We start from the raw sequence: 16,675 nt of genomic DNA on the forward strand, positions 1-16,675 counted from the left end.
TATTGCTCCATCGACAGTGTTTTCTTTGCCGTGGCTCTGGAGATGCTGTGGCAGCCATCTTGCTGGTCACAACTGGCTGCTCTGGAACACTCTACTGAGCTGTGTGACAGCATTTGGGGGCAAGGGGTCCCAGGACATTACCAAACCCACCCCCTAACACATACACACACCCCTTTTTAAAAAAAACATCTTTTTCTTTTTTGAATCAAGTTTGCTAAATATTCCTGTTCTCACACTCTCATCCCTTTTCTTTCTATATCTGTCTTACTCTTTCACCCCCTCCTTGGTCTCAAGACAAGGAGATTTGACTTGCATGAGGTCTTGGCCTATGCATCTCGCCATTTAAGGAGGTGTGTGTGTGTGTGTGTGTGTGTGTGTGTGTGTGTGTGTGTGTGTGTGTGTGTGTGTGTGTGTGTGTGTGTGTGTGTGTGTGTGTGTGTGTGTGTGTGTGTGTGTGTGTGTGTGTTTTGTGCTCTACATGCAGGGTGTGTACTGGTGTGTAAAGCGCATGCTAATGCGGGTTGGTCTTGGTCCTCGGGATCAGACTGAAGATGACAATCCAGGGGGGCACATTGTGTGGGCCAGCAAACTGAGCTCCACAGATGGGAGGAGAGAGAGGGAGACAGAACTATAGACATAGACAGAGGGAGAGGGCCGCCTGCCATCCTCGGCCCCATTTCACTTCAACTTCATTTTCGATTCGCATTCCACAGATCCAGTAGCCATTATGAAACCAGCTTTTGTGAGTATTGATTTCCTTAAAGGCAGCATCTCCACTAGACTCATTAATCTCGTCTACCTGCCATGATTGAATTGAATGGGGAAAATAATTGATGCTTTCTAGTTTTTTTTTTTTTTTTGGGATATTATATTTCTTGTAAAGCCTCTTCAATAGGTGCGTTCATTGAAGCGTGTTGCTTTACTTGCTAAATATAGTACTGTAGAATAGGGGAAAGCTCAAGCCTCTCCCTCATGTTGTCCTTCTACCGTTGAGTGTGTTCTTTAAAAAGTTAATTCTCGGTGGCATTTTTAGCTCTACAGGCAATTCAGGCAGCAATTCTTTGTTCTTGTTTGCCTTCTTGTATTGCCTTGTTCATGAACTCATTGCGGATTTGCCGTACGTTTTATTTTCTGTGAGGAGAAAAGTGGCCTTGCTGTTTTTGTTACCGAGAAGTCTCATGTGTTCGACCTGCTGAGATCAAACCAATCTGTGGGTGTGTGTCACGGCCCGTTCAACCGGCAGGGGAAATCTATTCTCTAATCCCCAACAGGGGGAGAACACAGGAGAGCCACAGGGGGCTGAGACATGCAGCCACTACTTAGTGTTCTTCCGGTCTAGTCAATGAAGATTGAAGTTCTACAAAGGATTTCAACCCTATGTCAACTTGTTGGAAGATATATATTTATATATCTATGCCCTTTAGGGATGAGTTAGCAAAGTTTTGAAGTTGTGTGGACGGGACATTGTTCCTGGAAACACAAGCATGACATTGGGCTATTTCAGGAGTATGTTGATGGGACTGCTGACAGTGCTTTGTCCCACTGTGGCATTGAGGTGTTGGCACCTGCTTTAGACGGTGGTGTGCTTGTGTTCCCCTTGATGCCATTCACTAGTCCATAGTTTTCATCCAAGCCTCATTTTGGTGCCAGCTTGCCAATTTGAGGCCGGTGGTCTGGGCACACTTACTCTACAGAAACTTTTTGTTTCACCCTGAATAAGCTCTGCCGGGTGTCCTTTAGCTCCCCCCCCTCCCCCCTCCCCCCTCTGAGCTTTAGTTGCATGTTGTTTGAGATTCAAGGCTGATAACGAAAAAACACTTTATGTTTTCAAATCACAGTAAAATAGCTGTTATTCTGCTCAGTCATCCTAGATCAACAGTCCTGCTGTGAGAGGCATGATAAATGGGTTTATGTGTATTTAATCTTATCCTGACCATCTCTCATCACTGCTAGCTCTTCAGCTGTTGACCTCTACCTCCCTGCTGACTTCTGACCCCGTTAATTGTATCTCCTCGCTCATAGAAAGTCCCTCTCACAATAGACGCCTCTCCATTTCAGGTCTTTGTATTGATTCGATCCTGTTGCACAAAAACACATTCCTGCCTCTCTCCTCTATTAAATCTCATGGTACCAAGCTTCTTAGTCTTTTTCTTGTTGTGGAGTTTTACTCTAAGGAAATCACCGTGCCGTGTCCCTTGATAAGGATATATTTACCTAGCTCCAACACTATATCACACCTGCCCTTCACGGTAGTTGCTTCAAAATCTCAGTGGACCAGCTAGTATTCCCTGGTCCATTATACTGGACAAGTGAAGCTGATACACCAAGACTGAGTGCAGCTGTGCATCCACAAGCATACTGCATTGTGTTTAACATGAAAAGGCTTAACCTTACCTGCAGTATTAGTTTGTTTGAAAATGCAAATCAGTCATTTTAATTTCTTTCTTATTCACTGCAGCTTGAGGCATTCAGAAAGGTACCCTGAAGTGGTAGCAGTTGCCACAATTGGGGGGGGGGGGATATTGGACCCCTGATGAATGCCAGTGTTGATCAGCAGCTTTCTGATGCTGTTGTCCTGCTGAGGCCTAATAATTTAGGTTACTATAAGGCCAACTTAAACGTGACACGTTGAGACCATGTAATGAATTCAAAACAGAGAAAAGGCATATCTAACTGAACACACACCTTTTACATCCTATTATTTATGCTCTTTATATTATTAGCAGTGAATTGACTATAATCCATATTTTAATAATAACAAAACCAAATTATCTTGTAAACAGTGTGACCATGTGAAAGGGCTTGCTCTGGTGATGAACCTACAGAGAATTATTATTTTGAATCTGCAGCTGCCCCCAGCTTTACGGAGCTTTACAAGTTTCAGCTCATTGTTTAGCTGTCCGGTCCGCCACTTTACTGTTTTGGTTCACTCTCACCGCTCTCGTTGTCAACAGCAGCATGCAGCTGTTTACAGTAAAAAAGCCAGACAGACACAGTTAGCGACTAGCTGGTGAACAGAGTGGAGTATTTTGCAGCTAAAGAGCCAGATATTTCCCACAGGAGTTGGTAGAAACCAAAAACAGAGCTAAAAGGAGAATATTTGACGTACATACATCAGGTGACTGACAAACACGACTCCAAATAAATGCTTATGTTGCTCTGTAACTGATGAATGTGTAAATAAGCAACTGTTTGCTAACAGTTATAAATGAGCTAAAAAGGTGATAATGTTTCAATGTTATGTTCACACGCAGCAAAAAAATCTGTTATTGCAGGTTTAAAGGAATAGTTAAACATTTTGGGGAATGTTCTTTTGTCTTATTTGTTGAGAATTTGATGAGAAGATCAATACCACTCATGTCTGTACAATAAATTTGAACCTACAGCTTGCAGACAGCCTGGCTTACTGTTAGAAACAGAAGGAAACAGCTAGCCTGGCTCTGTCCCCCTTTTAAAGCTCACATTGACGTGTTTTATTTTGGTTGTATTGATCTGAACTTTATTTAAGTGACTTCAGAGGGTGCTGGTAGGCACATGTTTTTACCTTTAGACACAGTGTTAAGCTAAGCTAACCAGCTGCTAGTGGTAGCTCCGTATTTACCAAACAGACATGAGAGTGGAATCAATCTTCTCATTTATCTCTGCAATAACGCCAAAAAGTATTCCCTAAAATGTCCTTTAATGTGGGGAGGGTGAAAAAAACAAAAGCTGGTGACCTCTTATACCCACTCCCAAATAAGGACACCACCCACTCAGTGTCACCCATTGTTCCCCAAATGGTAACGCCCAGCCTCCCCTGTCCCCCAGCTGTTTATCCTACATCTGCCTGGTTATAGTACGATGAGAGTACAAGTCTGGAAAAACTCATGGTACAACATAATACAACATCCCATGTGCTTATGTTATGCGTGATTATCTGCATCTGCAAGAGGAAATGCTATTTTCCGTTGACCACTACCTCAAAAGTATGTGGTGAATATTTTGACTGACTCGTGCAATGTCGCTCTCATACAAACAGTAGCCACCTACTTTTGCTGAATCATCTGGGTCTTTGCTCAGGTAAGAGCAATGCTGGCTGATGTTGTGGGTAAGTGGTGCGGATAGATGGAGGTTATTTGTCGAGCTTGTGTGACTAATCTACCATCTGGTCAATATGCAGGACTCTAATCAAACAGTCTGAAGAAGTAACATTGGGCAGACGGATAACTGAAATAATGTGATCCTCCCACTGCCCTTTATCTCACACCGCTCGTTTCCTCCTTTCCCTCCTAGAAATTAGGCGTTTTTTCTATCGGGAGCTGAGGATTAATGCTGAAGATGAAAATAACAGAGAAGGCAGCATATAGGAGGTGTTTTGTACTACATGCTTCAGCGCAGTGCGAGTGTGATCTTCAGTTTCCCTGATGGCTGACTGATTCTTCATCTTCTTCCTGATTTAATCATTACAAACATTGTTTATGCACCAGACATGTACAGTCTTCCATTTGAAATTGTGTTTCAATTACATTTAGTTTAATGTTTTCTGCACCAAATGTGTAGTGTATCTTTTGTATAAAACAGGATGATTACATCCCCCTTGCCAGAAAATAGCTGGTACAGTGTAGGTAGGTGTACAGATGGAAGTCAAAACAAAAACCTGAATTTTCTCTTAGCAGAAACTGACGACTTCTTCCACCACAAAACAACGAAGATCTAATTCCTGCGTAAGACGTCCACTTTCATATAAATATCTCCTTGTCCTTTTTGGGGTTTGGTTCTGTCATCCTCTGGGTCGTTCTTTGTAGAGGTAGATGGGATCCTTTCAGGTTTCATGAACCCTTTTGGAATGATATAATCACAGTGATTATTCATTTCTTCTTCTAAGCAAGTCTAGAAGCTTTGATTTACTATTAACTATCTAGCCCGACAGTAGCAAATTTAACTAGATAAATCATTCTTCATATTTTGGTTTCTGTCTCTGCTCCTCTGACTGGCATTTCTCTTCCAATTACATAACATTTCACTGCTAAACATCCACATACAGATTGATGATGAGAATCTAACAAACGGCTGATGGCACTTTATTGCCTCATATTATTATACTAATGGGCCCATATAACCTGTCTGGGGGCTTTCAGAGCAGCAGCCAGGACTTTACTCTCTAGCCAGTGGCAAAACAATTGCTTTCAGATAAAATATTTCCAAAAGGGCAAAATAAAGATAGCTGGAGTGACAGTACTTTGCAGTGTGACGGCAGCACTGTCAGCCTCTAGCTTTTCATTTTCTGCCCTCCTAATGTCAGTGCATACTTTGAATTGGTTGAAAGTGCAAGCTGTGTTTCTCTGCTGTGATATATGTGTATATATGTATAATATTGCAGCTCATTTGCCCACTGATGCTTCAGTGCAATCATGAATGCATATGAAGGAAATTCCAGTATTCTTATTGTGTGTTTTCACATTTATATGACGCGGATATCAGTGCCTATGCTTGGCAACAACAGCCTAGTAATATTCCCAAGCATTCTAGGAAGATAAATGAAACATATGCAGGAAAACTGCAGGAAATCTGGGCTTTTTTCGGTTATAGCTCTTTCTTCCCAGGATCTCTGTGCTTTGTATTATGAGTTGCCTTGAAACAAAATTAATTGTTATTGGAGCAAACATTATGACACAGATAGTTTAACTTAACTAGAAGTTATTTTCCCTTTATAAATATATGAAAAGCACCAATCATCTAACATTGTTTTTGTGTCTTTTGCTCTTAGCTTGGTTGCCCGTGACAAAACGTTTTCTTTGTGATCATTTATATCAGATTGTGAGACAGGGATGTCTGTTTAAATCTGCTACCTGCAGTCAAGAGCCAATAGAAATGACTGTAATGCTGTGGCCATAAATGAGATGTAAAGATAATCAACCATGGCACAGTTGCTACAATGCCCTTCAATAAAAATTTGTGTCCACCTAAAACCCCTAACTGTTCTCTCGGTAAAGGTGCCCATGATGCTGTTTTGCATTTGCAGGGTGACTGTAACGTTTGATGGTGTATTGTTTAAGGCATGGGGGCATTTCTCTGTATTTTTGCTGGTGAAAGGTGGAGGCTAAACTACGATGGCTCCTCCAGGATCTTACCTCTCTCTTCTGTTCCTGTCCACAGATCGAGAAGATCATGACACTGATTGGTGCTGGCATTGATTTTTCCCGAGATCAGCAATATGCTACACCAGGTAGAGTATGCTAATTTTTGCCCATTGCATGCTGGGAATAATTGTGTTATTCATGTTAGCCGCACCTAGAATCTAAGTGTGTTATTTCAAATTCAAAAATGAATTATCGATGAAAGCTGAACGTTTGAAGGAGTGGCCATTTTTCTTTAGCTCTCAGTGCTGATTTTTATCTGTTTTTAGTCACCTCTGTAATAAATTTCACCACTATTGTATTATTAATCTCTTGTGAATCTTACTGCGAACGCTGCAAGTTTAAATGTAAAAACATTTTTTGGCTGTAGTCAGAGATTTCAGTGGGCAGATTTACAATGTATTTTCGTTGCCTGCATTTCCTCAAAACATGTGCTATGCACCCATGTTTTGTACTTTACCCCATATGTGCTTGGATTTGCTTTGCAATCATCCTCCAAGTTATTTGATCTGTATCAGTGCCCTCAGGGGAAATCTAACAGGTGCTTTGGAGGAGACATGGTCAATGAAGGATGCACCCGAAAACAAATTGCGATTCAGTTAACAATAGAGAATTGGGTACAAAAGTACAATGCAGGTAGACAGTTGGTCTGTTTAAATAGAGCAGATGAGGAGAGGAATGGACAATAGCAGCTACAGAGAATGATAAGTTACCACTTCTGAATAGTTTTTCTCATTCTGTGTGTTTAGAGAATGAGAGAATTTGGCTTGTCCTTATTTCAAGGCAGTGGTTGCTCTTGTATGTGAACACAAACCAGCTTGCTTTTAAGCCAAAAGCAGCCAGGACAGGACAAGTTGTGATCTCTAAATCTAACTTGGAAGGTACGAGGTGTATTTTTATTTTAAAGACCAAAGTGCCTGAGAGAAACGTTTTTAGATCTGGCTTTTCACTCTGTAATGTCATGTCTGTGTAAAGGATTCTGTACCTGCCCTGCTGTTATTCTTTAGGCTTTTCAAAAGCCTGTCTTCAGGGTTGATGGATGGTGCCCAGGGACTGTAACAGTAAACCCGAACAATCGACTCCTTCCCTTTGGCTTTCACATTATTCAACATTCACCTCCAGTTTACACTTTGCCTAACACATTTTAATATATTCAAGCAATGCAGCCTTGGCACAAAGTTGTCGGTCTTCTTATTTTACCCCTCTTGTTTGTTATGCCCCCGCACTAGAATGAGTTGTTTAAATATTAACCAGCATGCATGTCAGGGGATGAGCTCATTTTGCTTTGTGGACTTGAGGGAAGCTGAGACCACTGGAGTAAGTAGTTAGCGCCCCATCACTGCCACTGTCTCTCTGCTATGAACATGCAAAGTCTGAATCCACTCCTCTGTGTATGTGAGCCTCAGTCTTATAGCCGCCATGCCCACAACTCCGTTTCAATGAAGCTGCTGTCAGACGGCCATCAAGGGACTCGCTGGAGATGTGAGAAGCCGCCTCACTTTTTCCCCCTCTCTGATTGAGTCTAGTGTTTGCTGCCTTTCAGTGTTGGACTGGAGAGCAGGGATGTCTCTGATTGACTCTGTCCCTGTAGTCTCTTGTACTTTTCTCCCCCTCTACTGATTGACTTCTACATCAGATGGAGAGAGATGGCGGAGGAAGCCGAACGAGTGTGAGGCAAGAAAAGGCTGAACACAGAAGCTGCAGAAACTCAAGAGCACATGCAAGTAATGAGGGGTGGGAGGTCTGTAGCTGAAGCGGTAGCTCGCGCTGACAAAGAGCAGCCACCTGCAGTGTTTCGGAGAGAGGGAGGAGTGGAGTAAAGCTTGCAATGTGCTGGGAGCGAGAGAGAGAGGGAGAGAGACAGTGAGTAAGGGAGGAGAGAGGAACTGCAGGCATCAGAACTGTGAACAGCCAGGACAATAGAAGGACGCCACCTCTGCATCTGTAGGATTAGGTGGTCTGAGAGGACTACAGAGGCTTTTTGTAGAAGTGACTGCCGCTGGACTGAGGAGAGACCGTTTTAGGGCTCTGTTGTCTGCATAGGAGTTCATTCTGGGGGGGCAGCTATTACTAAAGTGCTCTTTGAAGTAGCTGATTGGATCCTTGACTGGATTTTTTATTTTTTTCTTGACACATTTCCAAGCTTCTGGAGGGACCAAAATGGGATTTATGACGTGGGAATCTCCTCTAAAGCAGGACTGGTTTTGCACCAGTTTGAATAGATGAAGGGAGCAATGAGAAAGGGGGAAAAATAAGCTTTAAAATGTGCATTTTACATGTTTTGATATTGGTTTGTTGTTGTTAGTTGTCAGTTTTCTTTATGCACAAGGTAAAACAGATCTAGGTGATATGTTACTCTTTCCTATGAGCATAAAAACTTTTAACTGTAGTTAAGATGCAGATATAAAATTACGAGTAAAAGTAACTACACCAAATTTAAGTGTCTAGTAACTGATTCCCACTTTAGAAAATATGTTTTTTTTTGCTTTGAAAGTGAGTGAAAACATGCCAGTAATGTGTTCACACGAGTAGAGGAAGGCATCTGTCCTTGCATAGGTTAGTCTCCTCTCGGCTCAGGCTGCTGACAGCCGTCACTGTTCAGCTTCTTTTCTCAATCAATCTCAACTCACGACAGTTGTGTCGCAGGTTTCTTTCTGTCCTGCTGCTTTCCATGTGAACACTGTCACGTTCTTAGGTAGATTCCTGTTTGGACTGTGAGTGGTGGATTATGTGATGAGCAGGTTGGGTGAATCAGGGATGAGCCTGTTTGATGATTAAACCTGCTTCTTGACTAGTTTTCCAAAGAACTTTCCATGTGGCTGAAACACATCCCTGGAAAAGTTCCACCACTGTCATGACCTTTTTGTCTTCATTACGAAACTGGGGATTAATTAAATAAGCTGCAAGCTTTTGTTTTTGGACAGAAAATTCTACCTCCTGCCGTGAAACATTTTGACATTTTCTGGATTGTAGGATATGAAATGTTTTGTTACCTTTGCAACAGTTAAGTGAGGGAGCATCTTGTTGATTGTAAATGTGTTGGCATGACTGGCTGACTATCATACCCAGGAATTAGAGCATATTAGCTGGTAGTCCACCAGCTAATATCCCCTTTTTATAATCACCTTCACCCCTGAGATCAGGGGTACTTTAATCCATCTTGGGTGACTGTGGTTCGGCCCCCGCTTCCCCGCGGGAGCTGACGCCCTGTCCACAGAGGACACTGTCTCCCCCGCCTTCCTGTTGCTGGTGCGTGCGGCTCTGCTGGCCGAGAATGATGTGGCAATGCCACGTCTCATCGTCAGAGTGCCGCTGCTACCGGCTGAAAGGTTTCTCCCTCCTGAAGCGCTTTCCCCTGTCAGCAGGTGCTGCAGGCCGGCTGCTGGACCAGCCTGTGGGAGACTGGCTGGAGCACGTGGGGCTGCCGCAGTACGAGAGCAAACTACTCCTGAATGGTTTTGATGACCTGCACTACATGGTGAGTTCCTCACTTCTTCTATATTATGTCCAAAATGACCTTAATTGACCTTAATACTCTTCATTTGACATTATCTTTCCTCACTTTTATTATCTGTTCCTTCTTTTCTTTCACCGCTTGCTCCTACTTAACTCCAGTTTGTGTCTGTGTTCATTAATCCAATTGACGCCACCCTCCATTAGCAGTGAGATGATCCCATTAGCTTCGTCTTAAGTTCAAATAGCTAAAATCCTGTAATGACCCCTCCCACTTTATCATGAGTCTGACTTGTTTTTCTGCAGTTACATAATATTATATGCAAACATCAGCACATAATTCAATATCACACATTACATCACACGCTTTATAAAATTCACCATTCACTACTTCATTCAATGGCGGAACCTTTCCTCTGGTTCTTGTGACAGTCTCTTTGGCAAGAGCATTCATTGATGTTTGCTAGATTTACACATCCGTTCAACTAAACACTACGCAGTTTGATATGTGCTGTCAAATATTTAGTTTACTGCTACTTTGATTATATTATGCCCGGGTGTGTGTTGAATCGGGTTTATGCCGCACTCTCTGCCTCCCAGACAGTCCGTCTCCAGCACAGGAGGCTGCTGCCGTGGCTTCTCGCTTACGGTCAGTGGGCCGGCTGCCTGAGAAGCAGCTGATGCCTGGACAGAATGGAGGAGCGTCTCAGTGAGCGATGGGATGCTGTTGCCAAGCTGACAAGTTTATAGAGCCCACGGTGTGCGACGCCACCATGGGTTGGCTCTGTTGCTTTTGTCAGTAATGAGGACTGATGGAGAAGACAATGAGGGACCCAGCTGGTAGGCTGAGCCAGTGGGCATGTTGGAAATGAAGACAGCCATCTTATGTGTCAAGATGAAAACTCTTTCCTCCTCCGTCAGGCCTATTGTATACCTTCTCTTGAAGAGCCATGTGTTGGCTGGTTTTCATCCCATCTAAACACTGCACTTGATCTGATCTCACTTGTTTGGTGAGAAAACGTGACAGGCAGACAACAGCTCTCAGCAACATTCACATATACAATAGTATGAATGTTTAATAGTAATAGTTTTTACTACTGTCTTATGGAATTTATCCAACTATGGCCATCACACATGATATTCATACAAGCCAGAATGCTGCATATACATTTTCAAACCATATAAAAAAACACAACTCTAGCACTTGAACCAACTACCTTAAATCACTGACAAAAACATTTACTGTGTAGTACTGGAGAAATCAGAGTAAGTACTAATTAAATAGTCCACCTTGCTGCCCAAATTTAAACACATTAAAACTGAGCACTAATATTTGATAAAGTTCTACACCATATTTGTTGAGCTATTTAATTGAAACTCTTTTAAATCATCATAGTTTGTAGAACACAAAAGAAACAATTTTAAAATGATAGAAACGAAAAGATGGTGCATGAGCCACAGTATTCACAGGACTCAGTACTGAATAAGAGGTTGGACCACCTTTTGTCTCTGAAGTGAGACCCTTCTAAAGATGGGTTATGTTTAATTAAATTGTTGTGCACATTGAGAGTAAAGTTATCTTCCTTTTTATGACCAGTGTGCCTGGAAGCAAGACATCCAGACGTCACGTTTGGCCTCTTGATAAATCTGTGCCCTTGTGTTTATAACTGCCAGTTAACATTCATACATTCATACACAGGCTTAGAAATTATTAAATCAAAAACAAGCAGAATCTGAACCCAAAGTGAAAAGAATAAAATAAAGTGTACAGTCTTTACAGTATGGCAGTTCACAACTGCAGCTAAACTTCATGTAACCTAAAATGGGTCACCTTTTTCTCAGTGATTCCAGTAGTGATGGATTAACTTAGTCCTGTTACTTCTTTCCTGGTGTGGGGAGAATTTATGCACCTGACAACACTGTGGTCCATGTTTATGTCTTACCAAATGAGGGTTAGTGTTGATTGGTGTCTTTTGTCATTTAATGTGTGTAAATTAGGACTTCTTGGTCTTCAGAGAGCAGATTTAGTCTTACTGAGACTCAGTGGGTGAGAGGCGGCCAAAATGTCCATCCATTTTGTCATCTATTTCTTAATAACAGCATATCGACAAAGTTGGAAACTTTATGCTGTTGGATAACAGAATAAATGTGAAAATTTGATGCCCTTGTATAGCACGGATTTATCCTATAGCTGTAGAAGCCAGCTGTGTCTGACTGATTTCAGTATACAGTCGTACTTGCGTGAATAATCTTTAACCTACTTTACATAACCTGTGAATAGAGCATTTCCTCCATTTATCTGCCTCTCTCCTTCTCACCCGGTGTCATCAACACCCATGTTTAATTCGGTGTTGAAGCCTCTGAAGTTGCTCTCTGGGTTTAATCTTTCTCGCTGTATTCTAGTCTTTCACACTCTCCTTCCTCAGCCCCAATTCTTCTTTTTTTTTCAAAGCGGAGAGCTGGCAATTTCTCTCTCTTTAAACACGGCTTACAGACCACCTGGCTTCCTGAAATCACTAGAGGTTTTAAAAAAAAAAGCTGTAACCTTTTAAACAACGTGTCCTTCCCTTAGTCGATGTTGACCCTTTTAAAAATCACCTTTTGGTTACATTTGGAAATGAAAATTACCTTCTGAGTCACCTTGTCTTTGCTAAACATTGCTAAAGTGTGTTCAGTGTGCTCTTGTGCATCAGAGTGGATAGAACAGGAACAGACTCTGTTCCATTGTTGGCTGTGTTACCAGACAGATATTTTTTAATTGTCTTAGTAGTATCCAGATTCATGGAGCCCCAAAATGTTCAATATTAAGGAATTATGAATTAATACATTGTGTCAGATATGAAAATAAACCAGTAATTTGTAAAAGTTTATTTATTCATTCTTATTTTCATAACAACATACTTTTTATTGGATTCATATTTTGTATCTGTATTCATCAACTGAACTCCAATAAAACTTTTATTCTCTTATTCTGAAAATAAGAGTGAAAACATAACATTTCATATTGATTTCTTTATGATTTCACAATTTATTGGTTTATAAGTTCTAAATAACACACAAACTCATGCATACACTCACCGGCCACTTCATCAGGTACACCTGTTCAATTTCTTGTTAACACAAATAGTTTATCAGCCAATCACATGGCAGCATCTCAATGCATTTAGACATGTAGACGTGCTGACGACAACTTGCTGAACTTCAAAACAAGCATCAGAATGGGGAAGAAAGGGGTTTTAAGTGACTTTGAACGTGGCATGGTTGTTGGTGCCAGACGGGCTGATCTACTGGGAATTTCACGCACAACCATCTCTAGGGTTTACAGAGAATGGTCCGAAAAAGAGAAAATATCCTGTGAGCGGCAGTTGTGTGGACGAAAATGCCTTATTGATGTCAAAGGTCAGAGGAGAATGGGCAGACTGGATCGAGATGACAGAAAGGCAACAGTAACTCGAATAACCACTCGTTACAACCAAAGTATGCACAATACCATCTGAACGCACAACACGTCGAACACGTTGAAGCAGATGGGCTACAGCAGCAGAAGAGCACACTGGGTGTCACTCCTGTCAGCTAAAAACAGGAAACTGAGGCTACAATTCACACAGGCTCCCCAAAACTGGACAGTAGAAGATTGGAAAAACTTGCCTGGTCTGATGATTCTCGATTACAGCTGCGACAGTCAGATGGTAGGGTCACAGTTTGGCGTAAACAACATGAAAGCATTGATCCATCCTGCCTTGTATCAACTGGCTGGTGGAGTTGGTGTAATGATGTGGGGGATATTTTCTTGGCACACTTTGGGCTCCTTACTAATTGAGCATCATTTAAATGCAACAGCCTACCTGAGTATTTTTGCTGACCATGTCCATCCCTTTATGACCACAGTGTACCAATCTTCTGATGGCTACTTCCAGCAGGATAATGCACCATGTCACAAAGCTCAAATCATCAAACGTGCATATGAAGTACACTTAAAAACAATGTTTGAGCAAAGCATGTCAGCTGTAGCCAATGTGGAGTAAGATCACTAATTGAACAGTGTTTACTCTTGTCATTCAGACCGCTGTGATCTCTGTGTACCCTGCAGGCTCGCTCTAAAAGTGGATCAATAACAGCAGTGATTGTATTGTGTTCAAGCAACAAAGCAGAGACAAGCCTCTTCTGAAACCAATTAGATACTTTTTACCGACTCGTGGAGCAAATGTCCCAATGAAACAAGCTCTGCGCGGCCACGCAGCTCTCCAGCCCTCGCTGGTACTGACAAGTAATGCTTTTTGAAACAAAAGGGCTCCTTCTTTCCTTGCTCTACTTTCTGCTGTGTGGTCGGCTGTGACAGGGTCAGCCGGAGGAGCTCCAAGTTAGTTTGTATTCGAGGCAACAGTAACTTCTGCAGGGATAGCGCTTTGTTTGAAGCAAGCACTCATGGAGCCGGCTAGAGAAGAACAACTTTACTTTTTGTTGTTTACTTTAAGGTTTCATGTCAGCAAAGGTGATTCTTCCCCTTTTTTCTGTCCTAATTGTTATTTTCTGCCATTAGATAAATGCAAAGCTGTTATGTTGGAAAGAGTCAATGCCACCAAAGCCTGCAGACAAATTGGAAATTCAGTAATAGCATCATGCGGTAGAAGCTCAAGGATTGGGAATGGATTAATTGATTTTTCTGTTGGGGGAATAGTGGCGATGCGTTGTCCATTTACCCATTTGAAAAACAGTTGTTTAGGAATTGAATTGAATACATGGTTCATTTTAAAACATTTATTTATTATCTTTGCACATTCTGTCACAGTTTCCTCCCTTTGTTTTTCTTCACTGGCCCCTGTGAACTTATGACAGGAGGACAAACTATGATTTTCAGTTCTGTTGGTTAGCTGTCCTTTAGACAGTCGGGACGAGTGATCCGTGCCTTCAAGCCCCTGGCCTGAATTCAGAGTGCTTTAAACCAGAGGGACCTCTGTGGCTGCTCTCTGGATAGGCGGAGGAGAGAGAAGCATTTTAATGAGAGGACAGGGGAAAGGAGAGATGGATGGGGCCGCACAGGAAAAAAACCCCACCTAGTTTACACTGCTAGATGATGTATCCTTTTCACCCATGTTGTGCTGATGTAAGCTTTCCCTCAACTAACAGACTCTCACTTTTAGACCTGCTGAGCCTGTGGTGAGGGAAAACAGTGTTGTGTTTTCAAAGTCTTTGTGTGGTGATAAATGGCTTATCAAGATAAGCAGAGGTGAGTTCAATATGTATGTTGCGGGAGATGGGAGTTTCATCAACTCAGCTACCTTTCAAAGACCAGACAGACAAATCATTGTTAGTGAATCGACTAGTTGATTAATGAATAGACTAATCATTTCAGCACTAATGTCAGTGTCTATCAAACCCACTTGGCCCAGAAGGACTTTTTCATAACAGATGTTTTGTTTTGATAACACAATTTACTTTTTCACCGCTAACATTTTGATAAGCCACAAAATCTGCAGTGAAACATATTTAAATTGGTTGTTTCCTGCACTTACGTTTCCTTTGCTTACATCAGTGATGCATATCAAAAACTGCATCTTAAAATTCAAAAAAAGTGCAGAAAACAACCCAGGGAATGGGAGCAAAGACTGTAGATACAGTCTGTTACAGCTGTATTTCCCCCCACAGAGCCATTTATCAGTTAATCTCCAGTGGGACAGTAATGCAATGATCCGTGCACTGTGAAAGTGCTATTATCCATCCAGCTCTCCAAATAGTTTCAATCCTCAGCTGGAGAGGCAGCGATCAGCGTGTTGCTGCTCAGAGATAATGGGCTTTGGGTTGTCAGTTTGGTGCGAGGTATTAAGAAAGCAAAAGAGTGGCTCTGTGATGTCTTGTGCTCAATATGAGCTCTAACTAGGGGCCGTGCTTCACCATAGTTATGACCGACATTACTTCTCTGGAGAGTTCATGCACTCATGTAGCTCCAAACTTTCCTAACTTCCTCTTAACTTTTCTGTCTGTAGTTCTGTCCTTTTTGTCTGCCTGCCTTCCTGTTCTTTCTCTTTTTGCACCTTTTTGTCTCTTACTTTATGTCTGTTTTTGTCTTTCTTTCTTTCTTTGTTTCTATCTGTTTTTCTGTCTGTTTTAATGTTCTTCTTTCTTACTGCCTTGCTGTCTGTCCATCTTTTGTCTTCCTGATCTTCTTTCTGTATTTCCATTGTTTATCTGTTCTTCTGTTTTTTTTCTTTCCTTCTCTCTGTCTGTCTTTCTTTCTTACATGCACTCTTAACCAGTCTGCTCATATTACATATGTATGCTCTCTGAATGTTGTATCATTGTAAAACTGTATATCAGTGGCTTACTCTGAGAAATTATTGATTAACATTGTGACTCTACAAGCAGCATTACACAGATTACTCTGCGGTTTTTACTGTTTTACTATCACTGACAGAGTCGCTGCTCCCCCCTGCTCATCCTTTCCACCCCTTGTTAGCATCCACAGCATCTGCATGAAAAACAGGCTGTCAGGTTTGACCTACAGACAGCGTCTCTTCTATCCCGTTGTGTGTGTGTGTGTGTGTGTGTGTGTGTGTGTGTGTGTGTGTGTGCGCAGAGGTGAGCACCTTAGGATTAGCTCGAGGTTCATATTGAGGAGTCAGCCACATGTGCCCTGAGCTGTCACAATTTGTTCCTGAGGCAGCAGCTCCAATAGAGCATCATGATACTTTAACATAGTTGCTGACCCGTCTTTAGAAGTAACACAGTTAGCGTTTATGGCTCTCTGTCCTACAGTCAATAAGATGAACTAATTGATTTTGACTGTCAGACCGTTGAGTTTAGAAATAGAAGCTTTTTGGGGCACCTGTAAGCTCACCTGGTAAAGCACGCACCATGTACAAGGCGGAGACCCAGGTTTGATTTCACCCATCAGCCCTTTGCTGCATGTCATTCTCTCCCCCCCCCAGGGTGTTTTGACCCCACACCCGGCAGCCATCAGTTATAGTCTTATCTACTATCGATGCACTAGTTTTCTACCCCTCCATCTCATATTGCTGACCACTGTGCACTTCTGACATTGATTTATCACTCCTTCTCTATAATCAATTACCTGCCACCCCGTCCCAAAGGTGGGACTGTGTGAAGAC

At 42.0% G+C, this 16,675-nt stretch overlaps 1 protein-coding gene across 12 annotated transcripts in view; it reads left to right on the forward strand.

Annotated features, from left to right (window-relative positions):
• Positions 1 to 16,675, forward strand: part of LOC119905259 (ankyrin repeat and SAM domain-containing protein 1A-like) — a 61,590-nt gene that overhangs the window by 34,873 nt on the left and 10,042 nt on the right. For 7 of the 12 annotated variants that reach the window (XM_038722088.1, XM_038722091.1, XM_038722096.1 and 4 more), the window contains 3 exons: positions 4,653 to 4,703; positions 6,136 to 6,205; positions 9,479 to 9,594. In XM_038722088.1, the coding sequence (XP_038578016.1) occupies positions 4,653 to 4,703; positions 6,136 to 6,205; positions 9,479 to 9,594 (237 nt within the window). The remainder of the gene's footprint in view (positions 1 to 4,652; positions 4,704 to 6,135; positions 6,206 to 9,478; positions 9,595 to 16,675) is intronic. The other 5 variants (XM_038722090.1, XM_038722089.1, XM_038722100.1 and 2 more) reach the window with 5 other exon arrangements.

This window comes from Micropterus salmoides, unplaced genomic scaffold (assembly GCF_014851395.1).
Source record: "Micropterus salmoides isolate LMB-PRFRI ecotype aquatic unplaced genomic scaffold, ASM1485139v1 Ms_hic_scaffold_16, whole genome shotgun sequence".
Taxonomy (NCBI): Eukaryota; Metazoa; Chordata; class Actinopteri; order Centrarchiformes; family Centrarchidae; genus Micropterus; species Micropterus salmoides.